Source organism: Tachysurus vachellii, chromosome 15 (assembly GCF_030014155.1).
Source record: "Tachysurus vachellii isolate PV-2020 chromosome 15, HZAU_Pvac_v1, whole genome shotgun sequence".
Lineage (NCBI taxonomy): Eukaryota > Metazoa > Chordata > Actinopteri > Siluriformes > Bagridae > Tachysurus > Tachysurus vachellii.
In genome coordinates this window covers 18341216-18358932 of record NC_083474.1, presented here as the reverse complement: position 1 = coordinate 18358932, position 17717 = coordinate 18341216, and the positions used below count along the sequence as shown (strand labels likewise).

The window sequence follows — 17717 nt, the reverse complement described above, 5'->3', positions numbered from 1 at the left end:
CACGTACACGGGGAGAACATGCAAACTCCACACACACAAGGTGGAGGCGGGAATCGAACCCCGACCCTGGAGGTGTGACCACTAAACCACTAAGCCACCGTGCCCCCTCGGCTTTAATATTATATCTTAAAATTATATTTTTACTTTTTTTTTTTTGCTGTTTACCTCCAAACACAGTTTCCACAAGCCTTCACACGTTTTTCTTTCTCTTCATAACCCTCCCAGACTATAGCTGCTTTAGCACCACTTTAGCGCCTTCAAGCACGTCACATAGTGTACAGTACACTAACATGACCAATATACTCTAAATTGTCCTGAACAAGGATACCCTATTGGCAATAAGATTCATAGATGTATGATACTCTCTCACCAAAAAAAAAAAAAACATTTTGAAGCCATTGCCCAATCATCGGGGCTTTCAAAAACATGTTACAGTATATTAGTGATTTCTTTTCAAGGACTGTTTAAACATAGAGGTCCCTGCACCACAGGGTTATCAAGGCAGACAAAAAGTGTATCCAAGGCTACTTGGAAAACTGAACGTTTCCTCTCCGCCTAATGACAATACCAATACTGTGATATTTCACTTCAGCTTACAAACATCTAGAATCTTCTCAGGTAGCACTGGGGCCCATGGAAATGATAAGTGCTGTCTGAAAGAAAATGTAGCACTACAGATTTGTTCTCACGCTATCTTAATGATTTATGAAGTGTGATCAGATAACAGCTCAGGAGACCCAAAGATAAAGGATGAGGCCCTGTCAAATCCTGGTCACTTCCATCTCTAGGCAGGAGCTTTTCACCATTCATTTCCCCACTTCAGCTGTCTGGGGTCTCGGCTCATTTTTCACTGGAGCCACGATAATCTACAATCAGCCATGCACACAGTGAGGCACCTCTTACCTCCCTCCTTTCTGCCCTAACTTTATTCCACCAGCACATCTAAGATGAAGCCTACCGTGTGGGAACTGTTATCAAGATTCCATCAAAGTACCAGACACAGAAAGTGTAAATGGTGAGTGTCTCAAGCATAAAGCAAACGTAAGGGGGTAAGGAAATAAAGTGTACCACTAACAAGCCCATGCTAACAGGCAATTGTGTAAGGTACTCAATCAATCTGAATGGGACAAAGGCCCTTCTTGGGTCTTTGTGAGGCAGAAACCTGCAGAGCAACCACACTCCATCTCGTTCATGGTCTTCTTTATTCGATTCATTAAGAAAAGGCCGTCTTGAATAAATGTACCAATTATGCAGCTGCTTCACATGGTCAGGATGAAAAACTCTCATCACTCCAAATAGTGGACACAGCTAAGTCCAAGTGTGCTAGCAAAAGTTACACAACCGCAACTTGTTCATAGTCATTTTCCATGTTCGAGTCACGTAGACTATGCTGTTTTAATTAATCGCCATAATTAAATAAAATCACACAATTCTTCTATGTATGCAATATTTATTTATTTATTTATTTATTTATTTATTTATTTATTTATTTATTTATTATATATTATTACTTATTAATATTTTAGGGGATTATCTTAATTTTGAGAATAATTAAAGTATTCCTTTATTAGTAGCTATTCATGTGGTAATGCAAAGCCTGTTAGTTTCTGCAATTTACATAATTCATTCATTCATTCATTTATTCATTCATTCACTCATTTTCTACCACTTATCCAAACTTTTCGGGTCACGGGGAGCCTGTGCCGTCATCGGACATCAAGGCAAGATATACCCTGGACGGGGTAATTTACATAATGAAACCAGAAATTGTTATTGGCATTAAAAATTATTTTCTTAAAAAATGGTGTATTGTTAAAATGGTAGAATCCATAATAAGGTGAAACTGTAATACTGACTCTAATTAAACTTCTTACATCCTGCCATGAGATGAACCCATTCATGTAAATAAATCCTTAATCACAATACACCTATTCAAATTCCAAATGTACTTGTTTGGGTGAGTTTAAAGGTGGTGGGAACCTCTTCTCCGACGCTCTCTTAAGGGGAGAAAGCACTCATCAAGAGCATTGCGGCAACGCTTGGATGTGGATTTGGCAGCGATTTGTACCGTCTGTGTATCATCTTGCTCCCAACTGCTTTTGAGCTGTAAACCAGCTCCCATCAACTGCATCCAGTTATGGCAGAGCGTGAGAGACAGCTTGCTTTGGACCCTGTCCTTGGCAAGAATACCTAGTATGCTAACCCAAACAACATGGTCTCGCAATTACAAATTCATACAAATGTGTATGACTCAATTTGTCAGAAAAGTTGTGAATAGATAAGGTAAGATGTGGGGTAGTTTTTCTTGTGACTTTTAATTTGTATGCAAGATACTGTACCAATAATGAGAGAGAAGAAGCAATACTGTTCAGGTTGGGCCAAACCACAAGGATCTGTCTAACTTCATGTGTGTCATAAGATCATATTCAACACATTTAAGGTTAGTAGATGTAATAAATTTCTCCAGGATGACTCTTCACACTTTTTTTCCTTAAAAGCAAATAAGTAATTTGGTCTATTGCCCACTTTGTTTTTATCTATTGGCCCCTCTTTACATTAAGCTGTAGTGTAACTTTGATTATTATTTGACAATATGTTCACAAGGTTTTCAGTTTAATGCTACTCTACTAGTCAACCAGAACAGAAAATAATAAAAAAAAAAAATTAAAAAAAAAAACTTTTAGAAACACAATCAACACAAATGAGATGAAATCAAAGCCAGCCACTCAAGGCCTTTTCTCTCACTTTTTTGAGCTCAACCACATTTTTCACAGTCAGACAAAAGGCCATTTAGTCGAAATTAAGGCCCATTCATCATACAAAGCGGCTCGAGATTGGAACAAACTGTAAGTGCTGTTAAAATCTTGACTGTGTCTAATTTAGAGGCAGAGCCTGCTGCTTTTAAAATAAGCTCCGCCATACCCTCTTCGGTACCCTGGAAACCTTTGTGAGGTGAAGACGAGGACAGCCAATAAAGAGCAAATCCCTTTCAGCCAGAGGACAGCAGGTAACTAATAACGCAAGAACTCCAATTTAAACACAGCTTTTCACTAAACTGTCCCAAATGTCCAAATCCCTTTCAGCTGGAGCATTGAAGTCAAGTTTCTAAACCATCTGTTCAGATTTCTAGTATTTTAAAGAATAATTAGATTAATTAAGTGCAATTAACAAACAAAATATTAAACAACAGATAGATAGATAGATAGATAGATAGATAGATAGATAGATAGATAGATAGATAGATAGATAGGCAGTATACTGCAAATAAAGGAGTAGTCCTACCTCTAAGAAACATGTCCCTGATGCAAGGTTCTCCTTAAGAGATGCGTTGTAGAACTTGCTTCCAAAAACAGGCTCATTGTCATTAATATCCTGAAGGATAACTTTGACTACAGCAGTGGAGGACAGAGGAGGTCTACCCCTGTCCATAGCTACAATGATCAAACTAGGTGTAGGGTCTGTCTCATAATCCAGCTGAGTGAGCGTAGTAATGATGCCAGTGACTGCATCAATGCTAAACCAGTCAGAATGACTCTCAAGATTTTGCATGATACTATAGTGGACATCTCCATTCGGACCCTGGTCTTTGTCTCGTGCTGTGACCTGTAGCACAAAGCTCCCTGGAAAGATTACTTCTGGGATTACCTGGGTGTATTCTTGTTGGTCAAATAAAGGTGGGTTGTCATTGACATCGGTAACCTGGATGGTAAATGAAGACTCAGCTCGCAAAGGAGGGGTTCCAGAGTCTGTAGCCATGACTCTTAGTTCATAGCGGTCCCGCTCTTCACGATCCAGGATTTCATCTACACATATGAGGTAGATAATATTATCTTTAGTGGTCAGAGCAAATTTTCCATCTCCACCCTCCAAAGACACATTGACGTTAGAGTACTCCCCATAATCAGGGTCTGTAACAGAGATCCGCGCTACATACTGGCCAGGCTGTGCGCCTTCGGATATGCGTGGTGAGCCATCTTCACTAAGGAAGATGATGGTCATGGTGGGCTGATTGTCATTATAGTCCCGCACATGTATGGTCACAAAGGCATTGGTGACCTCAGGTTGTGTCGCATTGTCCCTTGCCTGAACGACCAGCTCATGAACCTTTCTCATCTCATAGTCCAATGGCTTGTTCAGAGTTATCACTCCAGTCTGGGAGTTAATGACAAAGTAGCGATCAGGGTCACTCTGTCGTCTGTTGATTTCATAAAACACCAGGCCGTTGTTACCTTCGTCAACATCAGACGCAAACACTTGCAGTATATTGTTGCCTGGCTGCAGGTTCTCAGAGATCATGGCATGATACCTGCTCTGATTAAAAACTGGGGCATTGTCATTGATGTCCTGCACGGTCACATCCAGAATCATCTGACCAGTCTTCTTAGGAGATCCTCCATCAAATGCCTCCAAAAGGAGTGTATAGGATGACCTTTTCTCCCTGTCTAAAATGGCATTGACTACCAAATCCAGATAAAGTACTTGATTGGAGCCTCTTCGTGTTTCAAGAAGAAAAGCCTGCCCCACATTTCCATCTGTTACAATATAACCTTGAGTTGTCAGCTGGTCCTTATCTGCATCCAAGGCAGGATCAAGGGGAAATTTAGTTCCTATTGCAGTCTGTTCCGGGATTTTGAAGGAGGCCCGTTTTCTGGGAAACACTGGAGCGTGATCGTTGATGTCATTGACTAAAATGGTTACCTCCACCGTGACAGCAGTCATGGTTACTGCTATAAAATTGTAGCGGTCTCGTACTTCTCGGTCCAAGACCTTTGCTGTCCTTATGATGCCCGTGCTCTCGTCAATGTCCAAGTCCGTACCAACACCCGTTCCCTCATGATCTGAGATGAAGTAAAGAGATGCTGTAACACCTGGGGGCAGGCCAGCACTAATATCTCCAACTACAGTACCTGCCGGTTGCTCTTCATCTAGCTGGAGCTCCAGTGTACCAGGCACCATAGACGAGTGAGCCGTGAAGATTTCAAGAGCGACACAGAGAAGCACAAGCAGCCTACTATTCCATGTCCTGTGTTGATAAATTTGGTCCATTATTGTGCTTCCCTCTCTTCTCAGCACTTTCTTCATTTTAGCTGTTTCTTAACAAACCTGTAAGTACAAAATAAGAAGCTGTTAGATTGAGAATCAAAAGCTTGACAATGATCTATACTGCCGTCCAGATAATAGCAATAAACTTGATTTGGTAAGGTTAAGTCAGGAATACATAAGAAGCATTCTAGATTTGATATGGGAAAGTCGTGGTCTAATGGTTAGAGAGTTTGACTCCTAACCCTAAGGTTGTGGGTTCGAGTCTCGGGCCGGCCACGACTGAGGTGCCCTTGAGCAAGGAACCGAACCCCCCCCAACTGCTCCCCGGGCGCCGCAGCATAAATGGCTGCCCACTGCTCCGGGTGTGTGTTCACGGTGTGTGTGTGTTCACTGCTGTGTGTGCGCACTTTGGATGGGTTAAATCCAGAGAACAAATTCTGACTATGGGTCACCGTACTTAGCCGTATGTCACGTCACTTTGACTTTTCAGTGTCAAGTCACTATAGGCGTAGTTTCCTAATCTCAGAGTGGACTCGCATTTAGGTAAATTATTCTCACCTAATAAGTCTTCTCGCCAAGAGTAACAAAAACCACAGGCCGGTGTACAAGTCCAGTAAAAAGACAACACAAGCCTACTTTATTGCTTTTAGCTTCTTTTAAATTGAATAAGCATGGAACCTTTGCTACCGGCCAAGACAGCTTCATCGTGCTTGACGTGTAACAGTACCCTATAGTACATGAGAATACAGAGTTAGTGGGTGTAATAGAGACTCCGGGACCTGAGAGAAGGTTGACACCCTCTCACTAGCAGGGTGTGAGACCTGATATCGGGAGTCTAAAAGACTCTTAGCAGCATTGAATACTCCCTCTGCAGCCATTCCTTTTGGTGTGTTAACTTAAAGAATGTTCTCTTGTACTACTCTTGTGCAGACGTTGAATTTAACCAGAAATGTCTGCTTGCAAGGACAAACTACTTTTTTCTCCATGGGTCCTGAACAGAAGTACTGAAAGCTAGGTCAAGTCACTGAATCATAATGTGCTGTTAACACAATGAAACCTTAATGGCAAAGATAATATATAGGATTAGAATAAAGCCACTAATGTGAATTCGCAAAAGCAGAGGTCTGCTCTCAAATGTACTCTTGACACTCGCAAAATCTTTTGTGCTGAAAATTTAAATCGTGCCTCGCATACTTTCATCCATGTGATTATTGTCTTTTACTCGTTTGTAGAGAATTCCACGATCCTTTTTTTTTTTTTTTACTAACCAAGAATTATGTTTTTCTTTTAGTTAATGAATGGTAAAAGCTGATGAAAATAAATGACTTAGTAATGAACACACCTTAACACTTTCTTTAATGCATTAAAGAGAGTTTACTTTATTAAGAGCCGAACCATGCATTAAACATTCATTCATTCATTCATTCATTCATTCATCTTCTAACGCTTATCCGAACTACCTCGGGTCACGGGGAGCCTGTGCCTATCTCAGGCGTCATCGGGCATCAAGGCAGGATACACCCTGGACGTAGTGCCAACCCATCGCAGGGCACACGCACACTCTCATTCACTCACGCACTACGGACAATTTTCCAGAGATGCCAATCAACCTACCATGCATGTCTTTTGACTGGGGGAGGAAACTGGAGTACCTGGAGGAAACCCCCGAGGCACGGGGAGAACATGCAAACTCCACACACACAAGGCGGAGGCAGGAATCGAACCCCCAACCCTGGAGGTGTGAGGCGAACGTGCTAACCACTAAGCCACCGTGCCCCCCCATGCATTAAACACTCTGAAGAAAAACATAAATCCAGAAGTACATTACAAGCAATGTAAAATAACTTCTCCGAAGCATTCATTAGCACTACTTTCACTATAAACTACAATGGAAAAAATGCAAACAGACTGTTTTAGAGTTCCAAAAACATCATAACAAGAAACAAAACACAAGCTCCCTCATTTTTCTATTAAAAAAAAAAAAAAAAAAAAAAAAAGTTAAAATAGTCTAATTTATTAGCTAAAAAATAAAACTGGAATTAACGTTTGTAGGAAACGAGGTCTCCAGGAACAGGTTTAATGATCACGGGCAGTGATGCAGAACTGCCAGTGTTACAGGCAAAGAAAAAAATACACACTTTTCCACAAACATCCGTTATTTAACAATACAGAAGGCGTTCATTCATTAATTTTTAGAAAGGATCTGGAGCTGGAGTCTATCATGTGCATGAATACAAACATTAACACACTTTAAACACACATTAACAAGTTAAAACTGGCATGTTAGGCAGCAACTTTTCTCACTGCACCACCCTGCCACTCTTAATAATAAGCAGCTCCTCCATGTTTTAGCCAACAAAGAGACCACAGTCCTGCCCACTTGGGTGCTTTTGGCTCACAAGACTGAGGCTTGTGAATTCAGGGGTCAAAGTTCACCTAGATAAGATCAACACAAGTCCAAAGTAACCGAAAGCAGGAGCGCGTCCGTCCTTTCCACAGAGTGAATTTTACCCTATCCGAAAATGTCCAAAAACCTCATTTTTTGTCGTCCTACCTATCGTCATGGAGGAAGGAATCACGGATGCTAAACCTAAATATGCTAAACAGTACATTAGATGATGGCTCCTCTGTACTGTAGTTGCTGAACTTGCGTAATTAAAAGAGTGCGTTCTTTTTTGATGGAGATGATTTGGAGGAACTAAAAATGCTTAAAGGTCCACATTGCACATATTAAAGGGTCTCATGTGAATACTTATATGTTTTGAAGTCGGTGGTAATGTATGTGCGTGTGTGAGTGACAGATGTGTGCCGTGTGCCTGATTGTGGTGGTCTGTCTACCCAATAGCGGTGACAGTCTGTGTGTGTGTGTGTGTGTGTGTGTGTGTGTGTGTGTGTGTGCGTGTGTGTGTGCGTGAATGAGAGAGTGGGGATGGAGGGCTCCACACAGTCTGGCCTGCACCCTCTCTGGCTTTGCTGCATTGTAATTGGGTTGTGCTGGAAGGCTGCCTGTGCATATGGGAATCCAATCCTCATTTAAGTCTGTCAGCGGCAGAGCGACTGAAGCACTTACACACAAGGAAATGCTCACACATACATAAGACAGTAGGAGCACACACACACACACACACACACACACACACACAAGCAGATGCATATGCATAAAAATCAGAGAAAAGGAAAAACTTTTAAAGCTTGAGTCATGCACATATTTCGATTCAATGTGCATAATATCAAATATCCACTAAACTAGCTCAAATGAAAGTGCTATTAGAAAAGATGAAAAGAGTATTTTTGTATTTAGACGAAGAGGTCGTACCTTCAGTGACTGCCGCTGGAATGAAAAAGGGGGTCTCTAGAGATTTTGGCCCTCTACCTAATGGATATAGCAGACCTCTACAGGCCACACTAGACTTGCCCCGTGTCAAACGAAGCTAGACCGCTGCGGCTCTCCCGTCCAAGATAGCCTTCTTATTCATGCATTTAATACCTAGTTAAAATATATGATATGAGGAGTCTACTGCTGGTTTGTTTCCAAAGTGTGGAGGCTGTAAGACACCACACAGCCAGAATGATCAAAGTGTTGTTTTATTTTCTGTTATACTCCGAGGGAGTTCCCAAAGCTTAAATAGAGAAAGCTGCACATGTTGCTGCCAAGGCTTCTCAAAATATACACTTCGAAGATATTAGGAGTTCATCCTGCCAAGAGGTATGAGTGCTTATCTGAAATGTTTTGGTCATAGTTAATGATAGTAAGGGAAGAAATTTGTCAAAAAATTCAGGTCAAATCGTTGGAAAAAAATCTGGTTTGTGATCTGTTGAAATCACACATAATCTGCTCTTACAGAGCAATACAGTGGTCTCTAGAGGAATTCCCCATACTGGGGGCACAATTTGTAGATGACAAGTTAAATCTAATCCCCTTTGGTTTGTTTTCTAGGTTAAAGATTCAATGTAGAATCCTACAAAGTGGTTTTCCCATTATTTAAAGTTCCAGGAGGCTTAGAACATTTAACATATAAATCACAGCTACTCGATTCTTAGACTCTGTGGTCTGTGAAGATTTTTCCTGATTTGAATAAATCCCATCCTGGTGAAATAACTACATAACTAAAAAATGACTAAAACTGCCATCAGGATTTCATTCAGTTTATTTATAGATTCATCCACTTTAAAAATGTCTATTTTTTAGCATTTAGTACTGATATGCTTACATTAACTATATTGCATTTTAAAAGCATTTCAAAAAAGAATGATCAGTAAATCACTCACTCACTCATTTTCTACCGCTTATCCGAACTACCTCGGGTCACGGGGAGCCTGTGCCTATCTCAGGCCTCATCGGGCATCGAGGCAGGATACACCCTGGACGGAGTGCCAACCCATCGCAGGGCACACACACACACTCTCATTCACTCACGCAATCACACACTACAGACAATTTTCCAGAGATGCCAATCAACCTACCATGCATGTCTTTGGACTGGGGGAGGAAACCGGAGTACCTGGAGGAAACCCCCGAGGCACGGGGAGAACATGCAAACTCCACACACACAAGGCGGAGGTGGGAATCGAACCCCCAACCCTGGAGGTGTGAGGCGAACGTGCTAACCACTAAGCCACCGTACCCCCCATCAGTAACTATAATGAAAAAAATCTTTCGGTTCCACATTACATTCCTACACATGCATGAGTAACTCTTAAACAACAAAATAACAAATTAATTAAAAATAAATGAATAAATAAATAAAAACCACCAAAAATCAAAGGATGCATTACCTGGAATAATAAAAAAAAAACTTAGTTATAGACTAAGGAAACGGTTTCGAGGCAAACAGCCTCAGGATATTGGCTTTATAACGTCGTTTCAAGTTATATGTTCACGGTGTTACAACAAAAATCCGGAGGATTAATCGAGACAAGGTTTTCATCCTTCCTTCCGAGCTCCAACTTTAGGTCACATGGTTGACCCTAAAGCCAAGATGACAAAGCGCACATGGTGTGTAATTATAGAAAATGGCCCAGTTGAAGGAAAAAGAAAACATTCACTTTGTAAATGCCACAATATCTGCCATGATGGGGTCTGACAGTACTAAAGTGAAAACAGGCCTGGCTTATTTGCTGAAAAAACATGCACCAATAACATGTAATGGTCATTTTAAATTCCCACTGACCCTTAAAAAGCTCAGGGGGATTTTTAGCTGTCCTGGAATGGTGTTTAAAGAACACGTGAACTCTTACACTGTTACTATCTCTCCTGATGCCTTCGTCCTTTTAGCCAGTAGTTCTGTTTCACAAAACGGGTCCAAATTGCTGACAGGAGGAAAAAAATATTAATATAAACAAAGCCAAACAAAGAAGACTGTCAAACACTGTAACCATCCTGCCAAAGTGAAAACAACCACAGCTGGCCTGAGCAACTGCGTTCTGTCTCTTGCGTTCAGGATGTCATCTTCCCACCGGTGGATGCTCAAGCATCGCCTCCCAAACACCTCCACTATCAACACCGGACGTTCAGTTTAAAAGCGTGAATGCGGCGCCAATCAAAATCTACGTAAAAGTTTACATTACTCCAAGGTTCGTTTATTCAAAAGGGTAAATGAGGAAAAAGCTATTTATCTGCCAAAGTATGTTATAACCATCGAATAGAGTTCTATTTAGAGTTCTATTACGGCTAATATTGTTGTATTTAGATGATATTTAGCTCTTTTTTTTACCACATTTAACCATTTTAAACTTCAGTACAGATTGCTGTATCTATACATTTATTCTCTGTACTGATTATCCTACTCAGGATCACAGGGGGCAGTCACGGGACTCCAGGGGGCACAAAGTAGGGGACAACCAGGACAGGGTGCCAACCCATCACACACACACACACACACACACACACACACACACCCATTCACACACTATAAACAACTTAGAAATGTCAATCAGCCTATAACACATGTCTATTTACAGGGGAAAGAAACCAAAGTACAGGGAAAACATGCAAACTCTGCCACACACAGGGCAGAGGCAGGAATTAAACCAGAATCCCTTAACATTTTGTTATTTACAGTAAGTTCAAGTTTATTTATGTTTATTTCTCATTTATGGAAGGAGCCTCCAGTGTCAGTAACGTGATTCGGAATATCCGCACGGCTGCTGGTATTCAATACAACAGCACGACAACGAGCGAGATTGCTTTTGTACAACACTTCTATAAACAAGACATCGAGTAACAGACGTTTCAGACACAACACGGGTAAACATTTTGTTTATTTTTGCTCCGACAATTATACAGTTTCCAAACGTACCACAGCCGGATAGAGTGTCGCGTGTTGCCATGGAAACGCTCAAGCTGTGTGACAGCCCGTAGTAAGCGCAGTAACGATTACGGTGTAATGAACGTGTCTAGAATTAGTGTTTTGCGTAGTGAAACTCAGACAAGAGAAGGGACACATACAGTGCTGTCATATTAAACATCAACACTCATGGAATTTCAATCAAATTTTAGTGAACCGGATGTTTTCTACCACAAGAAAGTCTTCAAGACAGAAAACTTTTCTCCAGTTTCTGCTCCAAAATACATAACAAGCTGTTTTTTCTTTCTTTTCTTTTTCATTTTATTTTATTATTTTCGAGCGAGGGTCGTTAAAACATGGCTCCTCATATTCTTTGGACTGCTATAATAGAGACCAACATGTGTTGTGGATGTTGTTGTACATGAACAGTTATAAAAGCAGGATGTTGATTAATAAATCAAAGATTATAACAGGGGGCACGGTGGCTTAGTGGTTAGCACGTTCGCCTCACACCTCCAGGGTTGGGGGTTCGATTCCCGCCTCCACCTTGTGTGTGTGGAGTTTGCATGTTCTCCCCGTGCCTCGGGGGTTTCCTCCGGGTACTCCGGTTTCCTCCCCCGGTCCAAAGACATGCATGGTAGGTTGATTGGCATCTCTGTAAAATTGTCCGTAGTGTGTGATTGCGTGAGTGAATGAGAGTGTGTGTGCCCTGCGATGGGTTGGCACTCCGTCCAGGGTGTATCCTGCCTCGATACCCCATGCCGCCTGAGATAGGTACAGGCTCCCCGTGACCCGAGAATAGTTCGGATAAGCGGTAGAAGATGAGTGAGTGAGAGAGATTATAACAGTTGTGGTAATAAAAATGTAAGAATTCATATGGATCAGGATCACTTCAGAAACGATCGCTTCTGCGTGCTAGAAGAAACTCCCAACACTGAATTGTTGATTATTTTGTAATAGTAGCATGTCCCTGAGTTATTTATTCCTTCACTGATCTACAGTAATGGAGCATCAGGATTCAGAGGATCTACAAACACCTGCACTCACTTCATATTAGAGCTGAGCTGTTGCTGGACATCACAGTTATGGCCCATTGATTTAAACTTGACCATTCTCATTCTCCAACACAAAGTAGTATAGTATATAACAATGACCGTAGTCTACACTGAGTAATATGGAGTCACTGAGAAGATGCAGATGAGTTCCTGCAGATGAGATAAGCTAAAAGAAGGGACGGAGATCCACGGGAGCTGATAAGGCTGGCAGGAAAAAGAAAAACACCCCGGCAATGATGTGTGCACAATCTTTGTGTTACAACACACCCTAACACGCACGGAAAAAATAATAAATAACAGCGGCTCTCTGCATGGTTTATCCACCAGTTGGCGATCAGCGCGTTCCCACAGCCGCCGACCCGGCGTGTGTTTGTTGAACTGTTTATGGAGGAAGGCTGGAAAAAAACAAGGCACTACGCGTGCTGCAGGGGCCTTTGAACATGACACCGGCTGACACAGCTTCAGTTACGCTGCGCTGATTGGAAACATCTGGCAGCTCAGAGCGAAAGAGTTCAGTCCAGAGTTTACGGAGTTCAGCGTGCACGATTTTAATGGAACACAGCCTAGTCCCTCATCGTATCTATAGGATGTATCGTTTCTGCTATCTCCCTAACCATATGGAGAACTGGATCTTCCAATAGTTGCACCTACTGCTAATAAATCAAAACAGTGTGTGAGTAAAAACATGTTTCATTGGTTCCTGTTCTCGGGCCTGTGCCTCAGGACATGAGGGAAACAATTAGCACGCACTCTGCTTTGATAGCTATCGCATTTATGTTCTTTATCACCTGGGAACATATCTTTGTTGGTCTTTTCCATCTCCAGAACCACACGTACACTAAGATTTATCTTGATTTACAGCAGAACAAGAAGTCAGAAGAGGAAATGGCTTCAAGGTCACAGTCGCAAAAAACAAACGATGATGACGACGGGGCGATAAAATGCCAGTGGCTGGGTAGAGAAATGGCCCACAGTTCAGTACTGCAGTAAAAAATATGAGCAGGTAGAGTTTAATGAGAAACTCAGGGCAATCGCCATATGGTCTCCAGTGTACACACAAAGGTTTCTGTGCTGGAAAGACTTCACAAGATATGATGATGATGATGATGATGAAGTAGAAAATGACTTTCATTTCATAAAGAACCAAGCAATCCTGTGCAAATATCCTGTGGATGATCGTGTGTCGTCAGCAAGGTACCAATGTGGAGCAAAAGAATGAAATCCAGAGTGATGTAAAGTTATGAAAGTGGCTGTAATGAGGTTTTTTTTTTTTCATGGCTCTAACAGAACGTAGTTCACCTAAGGCAAGAGTTGAGGAGTGAATTACAACTCTACAGGGAAGAGTGTCTACTGACATAATCTCTGGATTGTCTTGAAAGCCCAGCTTCGACTCAGAGCATCCATTCTTCGCCTGTTTTCTTTGTAAACTCTATAAATTTTGCTCAAATCCGGTAACTAATAAAAAATGGCTCAAGCGTTAAACTCCTTCCTGTAGATTTGGCACTCGCTCCTAAACCAAATTTTCTCCCGGTCTCCTTTGAGGGTTGAGCTTTACTGATCGATTAGCTGCAATCTGCATTATGTTCTCTGGAATCAAACATTCAGTTCTCCCTAAAAGATCATCATGCAAATGATTCGATGCCTAAATACATGGCTTTTCAATCCTGCCTAGAAGAAGGAGCGCAAATCAAAACGGATTATGACGCACAAGCTGTGTGAATCCCAAGCCAAAAAACAAGTGAGCAAATGCTTGGCAGTTGACAAATGATCTAAAGTTGCTAGGGGGGGGGGATTGGGTTGTACTGCCTTTTGCTAGTAAGCCAGAAAAAAAAAAAAGAAAAAAAAAAAAGGAGGAGGAAACAGTAGCCAAGTCATGAGCAGTGTGGGACCACAGAAACCATCAACTTTTTCAATGAGACTTTGGAGTTATAGTAACCAGAATTCATTAGTTAAAGAAAACACACTCTTGGTGCACAAGCACGGCGCTGCTACTATAATGAATATTAATTATGGTAACCCTCGGAGGATGATTAGGAATGTGGTGTGAAGGAGCCTTCGACATGGCACTTGTACAAAAACGCAGTACTGAACTTACAGCAAAACAAAAGAATTCCACTGATGGAAATTTCACAAAAACAAAAAAAAACCTGTTTTCTTGAAGGAAGAAGGGGTACATATATATATGCACAGGCATGACGGCTGAGAAAGAAACGAAATTAGAGCTAAACCACTGTTATTCCACATGTGTGGAGTTTCTTGAGGTGGGTGGCGTCATTAAAATAGTTCAAAAAATGCACTATGAAATATTCTCTTATCTGATTTAGCAAAATCACCAAGCATAGTATTTTGGAGATATAAAATCCTTCACTGTTCATGTATAAATACACCGTGCTACTTAAATACACACGCAGAAGAAAGAGAAGATGTTGGTGATGAGTATACACAGTAAGACTGGCAGAAATTCACATTCAAGCATGCAGTTTCCAGAAAATAAGCAATATAAAAAAGGACCCCTAAATGTAATTCGAGCTTTTAGGAGACTGCTCCTGTCTACAATTTATCATCGAATCAAACATCCAGAAAAAAAAGGAAAAAGGAGAGAGAGGGAAAAAAAGAAAGAAAAAAAAAAGATGGCTAGAGAATACAATGCTCCTGGATGCAATTCACTATCAGACACAGTTTTTGGGGGAAATTAGAGAGAGAAAAAAAACATTGGTTAGAATAGACAGAATTCAGGGGGAAAACTTAGGAGAAAAGAGAAAAAGAAAATGTTGGAATAAATTGGATCTGTGAGAAATTCATTCAAATAAACATCCAAGTCTAAAGAGAAAAATATAAATATTTAAAAAATATATATATAATGAAATGGGAACGTTAAAAAAACAAACAAAAAAACAAACAGTATCCCTGCATGAATTTCACAAAATAAAAATGAAAAAAAATGATCGATGGGGAGAAAAATACACAATGCTCTTGCATGCAGTTCAGCTAGGTGTGTGTTTGTGGGGTTAGAATTAAAGTACACAGTGTACAGTCCTGTCTGCACCTCACTGCCAAACATCCAGCTTTCGGAGAGGGGAAATAAGCCAAACATCCAGCTTTCGGAGAGGGGAAATAAGCCAAACATCCAGCTTTCGGAGAGGGGAAATAAGCAAAAGAAAAAATAAAGGAAAATGGTCAGGATACACGGTGCTCCAGCGTGCAATTAACTCTGAAACATCTCAATTTGACAGAAAGAAAAAGGAGGAAATAGTGAAACAATTGGGGCAAATACACAGAGTGATTCTGTTAGAACACAGTGATTCTGCGTGTTCACTCTCAAACATCTCGATTTGACAGAAGAAAAAGAGGGAAAAACAGAGAAAAAACGAAAACATCCAACTTTTTGAGGAAAAAAAAAAAAGAAAAAGAAACTGGTCAGAATACACAATGCTTCTGCGTGCAGTTCACTCTCAAAAATCCAGCTTATGGGAAAAAAAATAAAAATGTCTTGGCCAGTAGTCAGATTTACACTTTGGATATAATTTCAGATGTCACTCTGCCTGCTCTCCTCAGTGTTCAGTGCTGCTTACAGGACTGCTCACTGTAAATCATAATTAAGCGTATAACATGAGATGATGTTCACATCCTTCTGCATCAGCACACAGGCATCAAAGGTTCATCATTCACTCAGTGATTCGTGTAGGTTTAAAGAATCACGGACTTCACCGGAACCCAAAATAAATAAATAAATGAAGGATTTCTAATTAATAAGGCGTGTCTACAAATTGTGTTGAATCACAGAGGTGTGTGTGTGTGTGTGTGTGTGTGTGTGTGTGTGTGTGTGTGTGTGTGTGTGTGTGTGAAACGTGAGTAGCAAAAGTGCACGAGCAAATCAAGTACAACAGAGAGATCGAGTTAAGAATGAGAAGTTATTTGTTTTTTTAACCATATTTATTTAAAAATGGTTAAAATAAAAATATTTTTAAAAAAAGATGAGACGTCAACCTGATTCCCAGATATAGCATATATATGAAGAGAAAAGCTTGATGCTGAAGCAACGGAATAATAATAATAATAATAATAATAATAATAATAATAATAATAATAATCACTCTGGGAAATGACTAACAATCTACAGATGGGAAGAATTTACAGAGAGCATAAAGTTTACACACAACCAAAGAGGGACACACACACACACACACACTTTCACACACATACACACATACACACACACATACACACTCACAGACACACACACACACACACACACACACTCACAGACACACACACTCACTCAAACACACACACACACACTCACATACACACTCACATACGCACGCACGCACGCACGCACGCACACACACACACACACACACACACACACACACACACACACACAGCAGTCAATGGTACTTACACTCATCTGCTCTTGATTTGCACTGAGGCTGATTTTTCCCCAAAACTGTGCACCAAAAAGTCTTCTCTTACTTAGAAAGAAAAAGCAAAAAAACGATGCTGAGACAGTATCCTCTTAAATTATATCCATCTCCAGATCTGGTCCTCGTGGGTGTGTGTGAAAAACATTACAGGTCTGTGTGTGTGTGTGTGTGTGTGTGTGTGTGTGTGTTGTTGAGTTTCCTGTTGTCAGTGTGTGTGAAGATCTGAGCCGCTTTCTAAACGGATTTCCCAGTGAAACTGTGCCTGGTTACAAACCTCTCCAGCATCCAACTCTTCACTCCACACTTCAAGGAACGCGCATCGCAAGACCCCGCCCATTTCTGCACAAACCACGCCTATGTTTAAATTTGAATAATTTAAGCGCCACGTGCGGGACCGTAGCCACGCCCCCGACTCTCTGCCATGAAAGGCTGAAAAGTGAGGACACTCAGTTTCTAGCAGACTTTGGTGCCCCCAATCTGCATAAGCATGAAATTACTACTGTTGTGAAAAGCACTAGGGGTGAATATAATGACTCTTAAGCATTTATAAGCTCACAATATTCCTGCTTTTTTTTTTTTCTAAAAATGTTATTTTTTAGTTAATCTAATTTAATTAATCTTAATTAAATTAATATTTAATGATATGATAGGGATGTGGTAGCTCAGTGGTTAAGGTGTTGGGCTACTGATTGGAAGGTCATGGGTTCGAACCCCAGGTCCACCAAGCTGCCACTGCTGGGCCCCTGAGCAAGGCCCTTAACCCTCAGTTGCTCAGTTTTAGGTCACTCTGGCTAAGGGTGTCTGCTAAATGATGTAAATGTAAATAAGATCAGTTCAAATGATGCTTTTATTTTGTTGATGTATATTTATACACTGCATATACTGTACTTTCAAACAAAATGTCATTT

The 17717-nt window shown here is 40.9% G+C and overlaps 1 protein-coding gene across 1 annotated transcript in view; it reads right to left on the bottom strand.

The window, feature by feature from the left end:
- Positions 1-17100, bottom strand: part of dchs1a (dachsous cadherin-related 1a) — a 125288-nt gene extending 108188 nt beyond the window's left edge. Inside the window, exons 1-2 of the mRNA XM_060887740.1 lie at positions 16788-17100; positions 3283-5103 (exon numbers count right to left, since the gene is read on the bottom strand). Coding sequence (XP_060743723.1) covers positions 3283-5082 — 1800 coding nt within the window. The 5' untranslated portion in view covers positions 5083-5103; positions 16788-17100. The remainder of the gene's footprint in view (positions 1-3282; positions 5104-16787) is intronic.
- Positions 17101-17717: the final 617 nt, after the last annotated feature.